Source organism: Pelecanus crispus, chromosome 7 (assembly GCF_030463565.1).
Source record: "Pelecanus crispus isolate bPelCri1 chromosome 7, bPelCri1.pri, whole genome shotgun sequence".
Classification (NCBI taxonomy): Eukaryota; Metazoa; Chordata; class Aves; order Pelecaniformes; family Pelecanidae; genus Pelecanus; species Pelecanus crispus.
In genome coordinates, this window is record NC_134649.1 from 48,365,944 (window position 1) to 48,379,351 (window position 13,408).

The 13,408-nt window shown below is 39.9% G+C and overlaps 1 protein-coding gene across 1 annotated transcript in view; it reads left to right on the forward strand.

The window, feature by feature from the left end:
- The window catches only part of CNTN6 (contactin 6), a 120,012-nt gene that overhangs the window by 82,368 nt on the left and 24,236 nt on the right, over positions 1-13,408 (forward strand). The window contains exon 11 of the mRNA XM_075714559.1: positions 12,777-12,904. Within this exon, the coding sequence (XP_075570674.1) occupies positions 12,777-12,904 (128 nt within the window). The remainder of the gene's footprint in view (positions 1-12,776; positions 12,905-13,408) is intronic.

The following is a 13,408-nucleotide window of genomic DNA, read 5'->3' on the forward strand; positions in this document are numbered from 1 at the left end:
AGCTTCTCTGGATCATCTAGCATTACAGCTTCAGGTTTTCTTTTGGGCAATTAGATCCTTCTTTGGATCAAAGTCTTGAGAAATGGGCTTTTGGGAGCAATACCACTTGTCCAATGGGCAACTCTTTGAAAAGATTTTGCTTGCCCTTTGCTGAATGCACAACTTTTTTTCTGGCATGTGCTGCGGATTTTAGCTCAATGTAGAAATGAAATGCAACAAAATAAAACAACAAGCTTCATGCTCTGAACTCCCGCCCTGTGGAGTTTGACACAGATATGAGCTATTTTCATGTATGTCGTATATTCTCAGCAAGTGCAATGGGAGTTTTCTTCATATCGCTTCTCACTTCTAGCATTTCATGCATCCACTGAGAAAAAGTGGAAATGAAAGAGTATAAGGGAACAATTCATATATTAAATAAAGCAAATTTGCAAGTCTAGACACTGATCTCATCACAAATGTATGTCTTGTTATCGCCTTCAGTGGATTCAGGATCAGGACCCTCATGGAAAACTTATTTTCTAAAAATTCTTTTTGATTGAAGCATTTTATTAAATGGGAATTGGAACCCCTTTTGCTTTACCAGAGAGAGGTGCTATTCCCTCACCATAAGCTGAGGATCCCCAAACACTGTAGTGAATGCATATAAACATATGTGATTCACTCCACTCAGAATTTAAATGAGGATAGCTGAGGGAAAACCGAGAAAGGAGGTAGGCTGAAAGAATGCATTAGTCATATACAGCACTTTCCATGCATTCATAATCAGTAATAAGCAAATATTCATAATTTAAATCCTTTTCTGGGGACTGGACAAGAAGTATGTTTAGGGGTCAATAAAATATGCTCAATACTTGTTGGCTGCTAGACTTGCTTGTAAGACAGTTCAGGCCCACCCCTGTGCAGGACAGTAAATGATTCTCTGCCATAAATAAAGCTGCTCTTTGTGGCAAGTTCTCTCTCCCATGCCACACTTGGTTTTGGTGTTTTGCACTCAAGTTATTGCCATTTCTCAAAGGAAACTTGGGGGAATGATTGAGCACCGAAATGAAAAGCTGTCTTTCAATAACCCTTCTGCAAAGAAAACCGAGCAGATGTTGTGAGTGGAGACTTCTAACGCTGTGGGTGGGGAGGATTATCTGGTAAGTGCTGAGGTCTTACAGCTGCCCCTTGGAGCCTCAAATTCAAGGGGATTTTCCTCCTCCCATGTGACATGCAAGGACCCCGCAGGTTTCATTAACGAAAGGGCTGGAGCCGCTCACATTTGTGTGCTGCATCTGAATTGCTCCATCGGTCTCCTGGGCAGGACCGTTCTCTTACAGCCTTCTGAGCACTCGCGGCCACCATCTGCTTCTGCCTTTCTTCTGCTGCTCCACTGTTCAAAGTCAGATTCCAAATCCATGAACATTTTAACACATTTTAAACTTTTTTGTTATTTGGGAAAAGAATTCTGTCTTCTCGTGACTGCTAGTGGATTGAGAGAAATAAGGAGTTAAGAAAATAAAGGCAATTAATTGGTAAAAGTCCTCAATCCACTGATCAAATACAACATACAAAACATATTGTACTGTGAAATAGCATTTCAGCTTGAACCAATTTGAGAAGAAATGTGTCAGGGCAGTTCAACAAACTTCAATGAAACATTTCAATTACCAGAATGTCAACAGTGTTTGTTTAGCTTGTACTGAAACCTTCTAGAATATCCATTATCTTTTTTTTTTTTTTTAAAAAATCTGCTTGGGGAGGAATCAAGACAAAATGGATTGAAAATTCCAAAATTTGCACTACTCTACTAACAAAGGAGGAGATTGATAGCACTTAACTTTTATTTAGCTGAAGTCAATATGCAGTCTAAGGTAGTTATTTACTTTTTCTTGGCAGGCACCTCCATCTCAAATGAGATGCCTAACTTTTAGATGGGCAAAACTGGGGGAATGAAACCTATCTGCAGTTTCTGAAAAAAAACCCCTACCCGTATTGAAGTTAGACCCGGTGAGCAGCACAGACAAAGGGAAGCTTTGCTTGTCATGCTGCCTAGTGCCACAATCCACCCTGCTTTATGCACCTGCTGTTTGCAGATAAAGGTAGGATAGACATTGGTATGCTGGTAGCAAGTCTCACATAGAACGTATTTTCTTATGTTATTCCAGCACTTACCATTCTATTCTCAGCTTTCTACAGCAACGCGGCTAGGTGAATAGCAATGGGATATTAATATTACTGTTATTTTATTTTTTAAGTCTGGGTTTTGAAGCCTGGATTAAGCGTATCTCCATTTTTATCCTTCTTGCTTTTCCACCACAAGAAGGTTTGCATAGCTTTGATGATATGCCTTAACCCTTTATCTTATCAGCATCTGTGTGCTCGTAAAGAAGTTCATTTCCTATTTTAGCTTTTAAATAGAGCACTTGAAGTGTGGGCATCAGCAATCAGAGCAATTCCAGATATCTTAGGCACCATCGCTGTAAGTCAACATGAATACAAATTCAGCTTATCTCTTGATGAAATTCTAATTTTGCTTAGGGAACCAATGGAATTGATTCCACATCTGCTAAATCTGATTAATCACTTCAGTTCCATACCTTGCTAACAAATAGATTGACAGAAATCAAAGGCATGGATTTACCTGCCTGCTTTCAGTGCTTGGCCTGAACTTACATATTAAGACATGAAAACTCCTACAGAACCTGAGACTGCTGTACAGAATTGCTTTGTTTTTTCATCTCTCAGGCCACACTACTACTACATATTTGGTGCTAACCAGACAAAACTCATCATTACACCTTTCCCAAGGGAGTTCTGAGAGCTGCAAGGAGTATTCTGTGTTCTAGCTAAAAATATCTTATGCTCAGATTACAATGGTTTCAGTTTCTATATGAAAGGTAGCAGAGAAGAGAGTATTGCAAAAGACCAGTGGAGGCAGCTATAACATATTTCTTGAATATTTATTTGCTAACAGCAGTGGTATTTTTCTGTTTTCAGTGTTGGTTGTAGGCATAAGTGTGCAAGCATTTGCCCATGCTTTCTTCTGAATAATGTCATTGAATCTAGGAGGAACATAAAACATGGCAGAGTGAGTACTGAAGAGTGAGTACACACAAGCAGAACTGTTTGGTGATCCAGCAAAACTAATTATATTGGTATAAGAAAAGTTTTACTTATAAGGGATGCCAGAAAATGCCTCAGATGGACTGAAGTACCTTCAGTCTTTCCTTCTTTGCATTCTCCATGTTTCCAGTTATTTCTATTTTCTCCCCCAAGCTGCGAGCAAAGGCAGGGGAGTGGAAAGCATATGAGTGAAAGATGAGGAAGGAGATAGAAGGAGAAGGAAGAATGAGAAGAGATGAGGAGAAGAAACAGACAATGTTTTATTTTTCATCTTAATCTTATTTTGCTTTGTTTTTCCCCTTTCTTCTTTCTCTGTTATCTTTCCATTTGAAGTCAATCCACTGCAGAGTAATGAGAAGGCAGAAGGGGACCCCCATTGCTACTTGACCCAATGAGATACTGGCAGGCAGCAGACAAAGAATATTAGTGCAGTGGAAGACATAAGAAAAAGGCTTTCCTTTTCTTTTCTCTCTCCTTAGAGAGTTTCATAATGGAACAAGCCAATAAACCTAATTTCATCATGTATTACTGACTACTTAATGCAATAGTGTTTAGCACATCAGATAGCGTGAGCATCAAGTAAGCAAATGAACCATATGTTCTCACGTTTAGGAAAGAATGACAACCTGTGTGATGCTGTATTTATTACAATTTCCCTTCTGTACGACACCTCTCTAATACAATTTTAAATTGTTCCTACTCAACTCCTGGGAACCTTGTTAAGGTGAGCCTTTCTGAGGGGCTGTCCTACATGCCGAGATGTCCCAAGCAATCTGTCACTCTTCCATGTCATACGGAGTTGCAATAAACTAAGCCCCAGTGAACGTCAGTGTTATGCCCTCTCTCAGTTCATGTTCTGTCCCTGCTTCATGCACATATTCTGATTGATGTTCAGGATTTGATCCAAAGTCAGCTAATCTCATTGGATTTTTTCCATGGACTTCAGCAGGCTTTGAATCAAGGTTCCTAATTAGGAGTTTGCACAAAAAATAATGAGAATGCAACCTTCTGTGCTTCTCTTCTAGTCCAAGTCATACTGCCATGCACATCATTACCGTTGCACTATTCTGGTGTGTACTGCCATAGCATACAAAAATACTAGTATTGGATGAAAATCATTCTGCACAAACACCAAATAAAAGATAGTTCCTGATCCCAAAAGTTCTGAACCTAAGAGTAACATCAGAGGTAACAGATAGATCAGGATATGTTGGGGAGGCAATGTGAAAAAGAGCAAGACGACGTTGATTAACATGACAGGCACGTGGACTTTTGCCATCATGCTGTAGGCATGGTGAACAGAGAGTCTTCTAGGCAGGAGTTTCTGGGATCCTTTTGAGCGTGAAGGGTTATGTGAGCAAAAGCAGAGAAACAGCACCTTGAGAATGTGGCTAATGCTTGGCCAACATGAAGGGTTTGTAGGAGGATACTAACACCTCTGGTTTGGCCATGGGATTTTATTACAAAGAAATACTGCTATTTCATTACTACTTTTCCATGAGAACTAAAAATCTTTTCAAATTTTCATGGAAAGGAGGAGCCCGCTTAAGGGACACACACAAGTGGTAGAATATTACACATTAAAAGGACATAAAATTTCTATGCTTTGTGTTATTTGGAGCGAGGATGTGGGCCTAAGGCTTCAGTAAACCACATGCAGTCCTTACTATTATCACTTAAATTAAGCATAAATTCTGTAGCCCAGTGAGGACTGCCCCAGCGTTTCCTTCAAGCCAACAGGTAGTCCAACCAACTTCTCAGCGGAAGAAAATAAGGATTTTGGTCCTTTGGGTTTTTTTCTGTCCTAGAAATTATTTACCTGAGTTAGGTATTTTGAACTATTCATTCCAAAATCCCTTTCCTGATTTGATTGTTAAAAATTAATCAGTCCAACATTAGCACATACCTACTGCAGGAGCATCTCCAATACTGCGTATCTAGGACGTGTGTCTGTGCACATGAACATGCCGTCCAGGGTTTCTGAAAGCAAGCCGGTACCATGCTGTGTACCTGGTGTCAGTTACTTGTTGTACATACAGAATACTTTAAAGCTAAAAGCAGTTTTTACTATGCTTTTCTTTTTGAAATATGTTCTGACAAGCTGATAGGGAAGAAGATTCCTGTAAGTGAATTAAACTCCCACGCAGAGGGTAATTCAGGGCCTTATGTACTTTTTAAATTCTACTTAAGTCCATATTAAGGGCTTTGTTTTACATCTGGAGTGAATTCAGTTGTACGAGTGGCTGTGTCTGAACTCCTAATAATGTCTGAATCATAGAAATGATGACTACCATAATAATAATCCTACCATTGTAGGATTAGATTAAATAGTAGTAGTGTAGGCATACCATCCTGTGCTGAAAGAATTTTTCTCTGATGTACCGGAGTTGTAAAGATTTCATAAAAACAGCAGAACTTGTTGGCAAAGTGAAAAAATGGCAACCTTTTTCTTTGGCATGTCAGTTAATTTTCTACCTGGATTCTCACCACAGATTTTCGCAAAGTCTGGTTCCTGATCCTTTCCTTCTTGGTGTACCACTTCATCACTATTTTTTTTTCTGCTACGAATGTTCAGACTAATCAACGTATGGCTACGTAAATATGATGTTTCATTGTGTCCTGTGCACAAAGTAGATTAATAACCAAGAAATCTTTCTTTTTCCCTGGACACGCTAAGGTATGGCTCTTGTCTCAGTCCAGGATTATACTACATCTCTCCTGCCATGGCATCCACTGTTTAGGTGCATATTTAAAATAGGACAAAGACAGACACAGGGAAGAGAAGAGCCATAAATGGGCCATATCCTGTAAATATGACATGAGATGAAGCTCTCTATGTGGGAAAAGACCAGAAATCAGTGTGTGGGTTTGGCACAGCAGGCTGGGGATGAGCAGGCTCACAAGCACCTTAAAACTATCACAAGGATTTAGAAAGCTGAAAGGATTAAAACATGGCAAGCAACATTTTTGGGGGTTGCTTTTTTGTTTTGTTTCATCACTAAACTAGTTGTTTGGTTGGCACATCTTTCTTTCCCGTACACATAGAGGTGCTGTTGCTCAGTATTCCCCGGCTGCAAGTTTTGAAACATACTACTACAATAGATTTAGACACGCGCCTACAGACAGTGTATTTTTGTCACTTTTTTCTTTGGTCATCGCGTAAGAACATCTGCCTCACATTTAATACTTGAGTATGTTAAAGACAAGGCAAAACAACTTTTGCTATTTTATTGTAAAGGGAGTACTATCTCCTGAAAATACTGTATTTTGTCTGGAAGCTTTATGATGGAGGATAACTCAGTTCAGACATCTGTATATATTTACATAAAATAAATACTTGTAGTCACAAATTGCAGAGATTCTATGCAAAAATAAAGTTTCTTTTTGGGAACAGAGGGGAATTTTTAGGAAATAGCAAGGAACAATGTTACAGCGTCACCTTCTATCACCGCTAATAGCCAAGGTCACGGGTTCAATCCCTGCTCACTGCAGGGGGGTTGGGCTAGATGATCTCTCAAGGTCCCTTCCAACCCAAAGCATTCTATGCTTCTATGCTTCTTTTCTAAAGTATTTTAATAAGACTATTCAGCTAGGTTGTGTAATTTTGTTTTGATCCAAATAGTTAACACAGAGTTTAATGGCATTTATTTTATTTCCAGTTAATTGTCAGTCAACTCTGAAGCTCATTTATACCAGCATGCAGATAAGGAAAATCTTCTTTTAAGCATAGTTTATTAAATGGCAATACTATTAGCATACAAATTGTGCTCAGAATAGGATAAACAGGTACAAAGATCATTAACATATAATACAGACAGTCGGATCTCAGATGGGACTCAGTGGGACCTTTTCAAAAATACCAGAGCTGTCATCAGCAGGTACAATTCATTCACTCAGTCAAACTTTACTCACATTTACATCTGCATAAATCACTAGTAATTCTGAGTCACTTGAGAGCTGTGCTCATGTTTCTGCCCCTCACTTACTTCCCCTTGTACTTTTTAATTCAGCCTCTCACAGGCTTCTCAATCTTTGTGAAATTAGAGAAGTCAGTTATTATCTCAATGTCTGCTAGCATATCTGAAGAAATGTATAAACAATATATCTTTTCATAGCCTGTGAAAGCAAGAGTGGTTTTGCTCTTGATCAGTAAAGTGAGACTGAGAAGACATGGTTTCAAATAGGATTTCTCAGATAATAAAAATTACTTTGCCTCTGATTTCATCAGATCCAGCATACTCCCTTTTTATCTGCACAGTGCTATGATGATGACTTCAATAACATTATGAGGTGTCAGACACTTGATGTTAGAGGCAGACAGGAGAAAAGAAGAGTGAATCTTTACATGAAGTATCAGGGTTACTTTATTTTGAAAGGAATTATTTTATGCCATTGAAGAAATAGCTACCCTACTGGCAGTGCTGAGATCTGCCAAAGTAGGCTTGAGTCACCCCCAGTTGTACACCATTGCAGCTCTACCGATTTGGATGGGGATTTCCAAGACATTTTCTGTATTGAATTAATGCAATTCACATCCATGAATTAAAATCGCACCTCTCTCTAAAACAGATTGGCTGAACAATAGAGCAGTGCACAAAAATGAGCTCTGCTGGACTTTAAAATCTAATAAATGGGCACCTCATTCTTTTCTCTTTTTTTTTTTTCTATCAAGCCTTCTTAAATACATATTATTCTTTCATGCTCTTAAGATCAAAGCAAATAGCCATCAACAATCTTTTGTTCACATGAGACAACACTTTCAGAGCTGGTTTGTTTGGCCTGGTTAATTAAAAGCTGTACCTATCATCCCTGCTTGATTTCTCAAGTTCTTTACTTATAAAGTATGTGTGACAATTTTAATGAGCTCTCACTTCTTCCTGGTCTCATGTCTTCTGCAGAAACGTTGCAAACTTCTTTTTGAACATCACGCAGTTCTGACTCCAGCAGATCTTGGGTAGGCTGTTTGTTTTCCTTTCCTGTGTATAATGCTTATCTTGTGTACTACTGGAGTCACTCAGAGAGGACAAGGGCATGGATCAATCCAATGGAATGAGTAGACTAAAACAAGGAAAAGGACATCACTTACACCATGCTTAAATAAAACGGGGAAAAATTCACACACTGTTGTGGGACTAAAGGTTTGCAGAGGCTCAAAGGGCTTTGGATTCATTCCTGAAGACAGGTTTCAACCTCTCTAGATCCAGACCCTGGATTACAGGTCACTCAGCGCTGGCAGGGACTGTGGTACCTGCTGCTGCATCCTTACCCTGCCCTCACCCTCTGCCACGGGCATCCTGCAGATGGAAAATTGGCTAGGCATATCGCTGAACTGGGCTTTAAGAGCTCTCTTATGTTCCTGTGATCCACCTGAAATGAACTGCATCCAACATAGCCATCTTTTTGCAGGGTAAGTTCCCAGGCTTGTTACGTATGTTTGACAGGACAAGGAATAATGGATTTAAACTAGAGAAGAATAGATTTAGACTGGAGATAAGGAAGAAATTGTTTACAGTGAGGGTGGTGAAGCTCTGGAAGGGGTTGCCCAGAGAGGCGGTGGAGGCCCCATCCCTGGAACCATCCCAGGCCAGGTTGGCCGGGGCTCTGAGCACCCTGCTCTGGTTAAAGCTGTCCCTGTCGCTGCAGGGGCTGGGCTGGGGGAGCTCTGAAGGGCCCTTCCCACCCAAACCATTCCATGATTCCATGATTCTATATGGAATGATATTTCTGGGTATTTCTAAGTAGCCCTTGCATGCAGGAACTTTGTATGGATTTATATAACTGGATTTTCATCTCTTCCTTTCCTCATAGCATCTTTGCTTAATTGAGCTATTTACCCAGAGGTAGTACCTGTGTAATTCAGGCAAGAACACAGACATCAGCACTAGTCTGATAAGTATTTTAGCATTTTGTAAGTCAGAAATGCGAGTTCAGAGTTAGGCTTATGCTTAAGCAATCCCTTGCTGCAACAGGGCTTTATGAACACCTGCGTCCTGAGTAGCTCATTTCATTCTTCCGTCTCCTCCTACTCCTTTCGCAGGGATGCATTTATCAGATATGCTTCAGATCTTTGGCTTTTGTCCCTCGACAGGCACTCATTTACTTATTGAGAGAAGTCCAGTTTTCCTGGCAGACAAAATATTCTACTTGCATTGTACTGGACAAGTTAAACTTTTCTGTCTTGTCGCAGTACTTGGAATTACCTTGTCTTCTGATGCAAATGCTAAGAATTATTATCTCTAGCCTTCACACAGTCTAAAATGTTGTGAAAAGGAATGGTTTTCAGCAAGCCTTTCAGCAGGTGAGACATGCTTTTCACAGCTTCTTTTCAAATTGTTTGTTAGAGCTCGATCCAAAGCTCACTAAAGGAAATATTCCCATTGCCTTCAGAATCGCAGCTCCGTTATTTGAAAGACAAATGGGAGAGGATAAAGTACAGCCCCTCTGAACCCACCCATGGCATAAAGTCATGGCTCTGAGGAAGTTCATGGCAACTTTGCTGTTCATGGCAACTGGGTTGGTATTTCACATTGCTTTTTGTGTTTTTTCCTTGCATTTGAAATGCATCATCTTGATTTTCTGCTGTGCTCTGCTTTCTCATCGCTCTCCTGACACAGACCTCAGTACAGCTGGAAATCACTCACTTTTTTTTTTTTTTCTTTAATTCCCTTCTCTACTAATGAATTACTCTGGAGTCCTTTGTACTTTTACATAAATTCTGCAAGAGTCTCTTATTTACTGCTAGCTCCCTAATTGTCTTCAGGTAGCGTGACCTCTGTTTCAAACAACTCTGAAGCTTTTATTAGCTCATGGTTTCTCTTTGCTAAGCTCCGTTTTGATCCATTCAAAGAGCCATTCCATCCTCAGCCTGCCCAGTTGCTGAAATGTTGTTTCAGAACAGTATTTCTTCAGATCAAATGTTACCTTGTCAGCTCCTGAGTGGGTACAAACACCGCTTAGTGGATAAACCAGGAAGGTGGGAATTATTCGGTTCTTAATTCCTAATGAAGAATACAAGGAAAAAATCTGAGCTAGACGTGACTAAATTTCAGTGAAAAAGCCCTAACCAGAAATCCACAGAGAGCTTGTGCCTTCAAAGATTCTCCCCTTTATTATTCTGTCTTTTTACAGACTGTTTTTCCTGCATATTTACCTACACTGGAAGCTTTTGGGGACTGGGATTGTCTATTTTTTTTTTTTCCTCATGCCCACTTCTGGATTCCAATTTGTACCTAGAGCTTTTAGGTTCAACTGCAGTAAAAATAACAGGGCATCAATATTTGATGGTGAGAAAGACACTACGGTGGCTTGTTATAACTTATTATTCAGGTATCCAATTTATGAACATTTGCTGAATCACACTCGAATATCTTTTGATACTGTTTGATGAAGCCACCATATGTTAGCTACCCAGTCAATTGAATCAACTGTTTTATCAACACCAGCTTCTAATGAGGATGTTTTCTTGTGGCTGGTGCAAACCGATGTGAAGAAATGCATCATTAATGCAAAGAAAATTGCAGAGGCAGAAGTGAAATACTTGCAAATGTTTCTTCATATTTAAACCCGCCTTTGAAATGCTGTCATCAGGTGTGTCCCTATACTGAGAAGGAGAGGCACCCATAGTCCCTCGTTTTGATGCACAGTGTCACAATGCCAGCAGAAAGGCTCAGCTCTTTCTTGCTTATTCACCCTTCCTTATCTGAAAAATGTCATTGAGTTGATATATCATTATATTGAAGAACGTACTTGGTTGCTTCATATTTTGCTCCTCTCCAGTTTTATACGGGTATATGATGGATTATTAAACCCAAACTTATTTTCTCATTGTACTACAAATTGCATGCAAACAACTGCTGCAGTACCTGGTGATTATTGCCAAGGTAACAAAGATTTTTCATTCAAGCCTAAATCCCTTTCCCCTCTCAGCTCCACACCCCAGTAAGAGAGTGACCGGCACCGCAGGGACATCACAGCTTTTCTCATTCCTAAACCCACCCCCTGCTCAGGAGCAGATCTTTTGGCAGGGTAAGGTCAGACAAGAGAGGGAGACATGAACCAGGGGGGATGTAAGCGAGAAGACCACCAGAAATCCACGTCTAGCACTTCTCTTCATCAGCTGAGAGGCTGGGAGCATGTAACGGGAAGTGGAGCAAGGTCTAATGTGTGTTACACATATAGCTACAAGAGTATAAATACCAGAGTGGAATGCAGCAAGACACTAGGATGTTTTTTGTGTGTTTAATTGCTATGATATTACTGCCAGCTTCGACTTCTGCTCTTGTTTTTGTTCGTTTCCTTTAATAATTCATTACATCATCCAATCTTATGTTGTTAGTAATAAATATTAAATACCCAAGCTGTGATGCATGTATTAGATATTTTCTTTTTATAAAAGGATTCTTGTATTAGATTTAAATGTCAGTTAAAAGAGGAATAGGAAAAAAATAATGCAGTGCTGCTGTGAGCGCTGGAATGAAAGAGGCCTGTTTTCCTGTGGATTTGTGACTTACAGCTGGATTTTGTCAGATGTAGGAAAGTGTGGCATTTGAGTGCAGCTCTTCCCCAGTTGTGTGCAGATTCTCTGATGCCTACTAAGAGTGTGCTCATGCCACGGCCTTACTGGCAAGAGGGGCTGTACATAGACACCCTGACCCCATTTTCATGAAACTTCCAGGAACTTCATGTCTTTCAGCCCACTGTCCTTCTTTCTAAACTCAGAAAAAATTGGTCAAGAACTTCCACATCTACCAGGTGCAACAGGTGGATGGAGGAACTGATACAAAATGAACAAAACATTGCAGGATAATACTATTTTCTGTCCAAAAGTTCATCGCTTACCTAATTCAATCTTCATTTTGAAATTCTCTATTTTTTGTAGATATGCGTTCTGTGTATTTGTGAAGAAAACCCCCAAACCTAAAGTGCTGTCCTTGTATGTAAAAGCAAAAAGGTGCCAGGCATGTGGTGAAAGCTTACCTAAGGAAAACTTATGCCAAACTCTGGACTGACTTACATCCTGAAGTATCTCATTGACATGAAGAAGCATATGAACAAGCTTAGAAATTAATTTTGTTCATAAAACCCAGCAGTGGTCCTGAAATTACTATTAAATGCAATTTACTCAGTACTCTGCAAACTGGTGTAAACAACATAGTCACTAATAAGGTGATTTGATGGCCCTATGAGACAGCAATGTATTTGATTTGGCTCCTTGGCTTGTGAGATGGCATTTCAGCATCTCAGCTACTCTGCTAATATCTTTTAATAATCCTGACAAAATTGCACAGGCAGCTGGGCTCAGACACAGCATGTGTATGGCACAGGAGCATTGGGATTTGAAAAAAAAAAAAAAGCCCCCCATGGTAAAAACCAGCACAATTAGGTAACAAGTTGGGCCTGCCTTCTTTCTCTTGAGACTCCAAATTTTGCTGCAACAAAGTCAGCTAGATAGGTTAATGGTCAACTCCATTATGACAATATAATATTCCTAATAGGGAAATCAATAATAAGCAGAGGTGAAAATTGGTTGATACATAGTCAGCTTGCTGTAGAAGAGAAAAAGCATAATGGGGGCATTTAAATATTAGAAGTAGCATTGCATTTCTATTACAGTTCTTGTAACAGAAGTCTTTATTTCTTCTTTTTTGCTTGTATAATTTTTTCCCCAGGATCATCTTACTAGAGGATGGCAGTCTCAGGCTCTATAACATCACCAAATCAGATGCCGGGGTGTACACTTGTGTAGCAACAAACCAGTTCGGAGTTGCCAAAAATTCAGGGAACCTGATTGTGAAAGGTACTTCAGTATTTTGTTTTGCGCTTTACGAATATTAGAAAGTACGTGCTTTTTTCTTTGGGATGCCCAAGTCTGTGCCGATCAGTGCTAGTATTGACAGGTTTTTACTTGCAGTTTAAAGCTGAAACTGAGCTCTCCGCTGCCTGCAGCAAAGAAAAACTCATGACCGCACCGCTCCGATGATCAATTTGTTTATCAGGGAGGTCTCCCCAGATATCCACAGAGACAGGCAGTAACATTAATAACGATATTTGCACTGCAGTACCGTTTAGACGTCGCAGGTATGGGCTGCACTGTTGCAGGCATTAGGCAGCCAGAGTTTGAAACGACCCCGAGGCAGCGTGGAGGTTCAGCGTGCCCCATGCGGCGTGCTTGGGTGAGTATATTCAGCTCATTTACGGTTTATATCACATCTGAGACTGCAGAAGAGACTTGAAAGCTGGGATGCCAAAAAGAAACAAGATGTTATGAAGTAAGCTGAAACTCAGGTGGTTTATTTTCTTC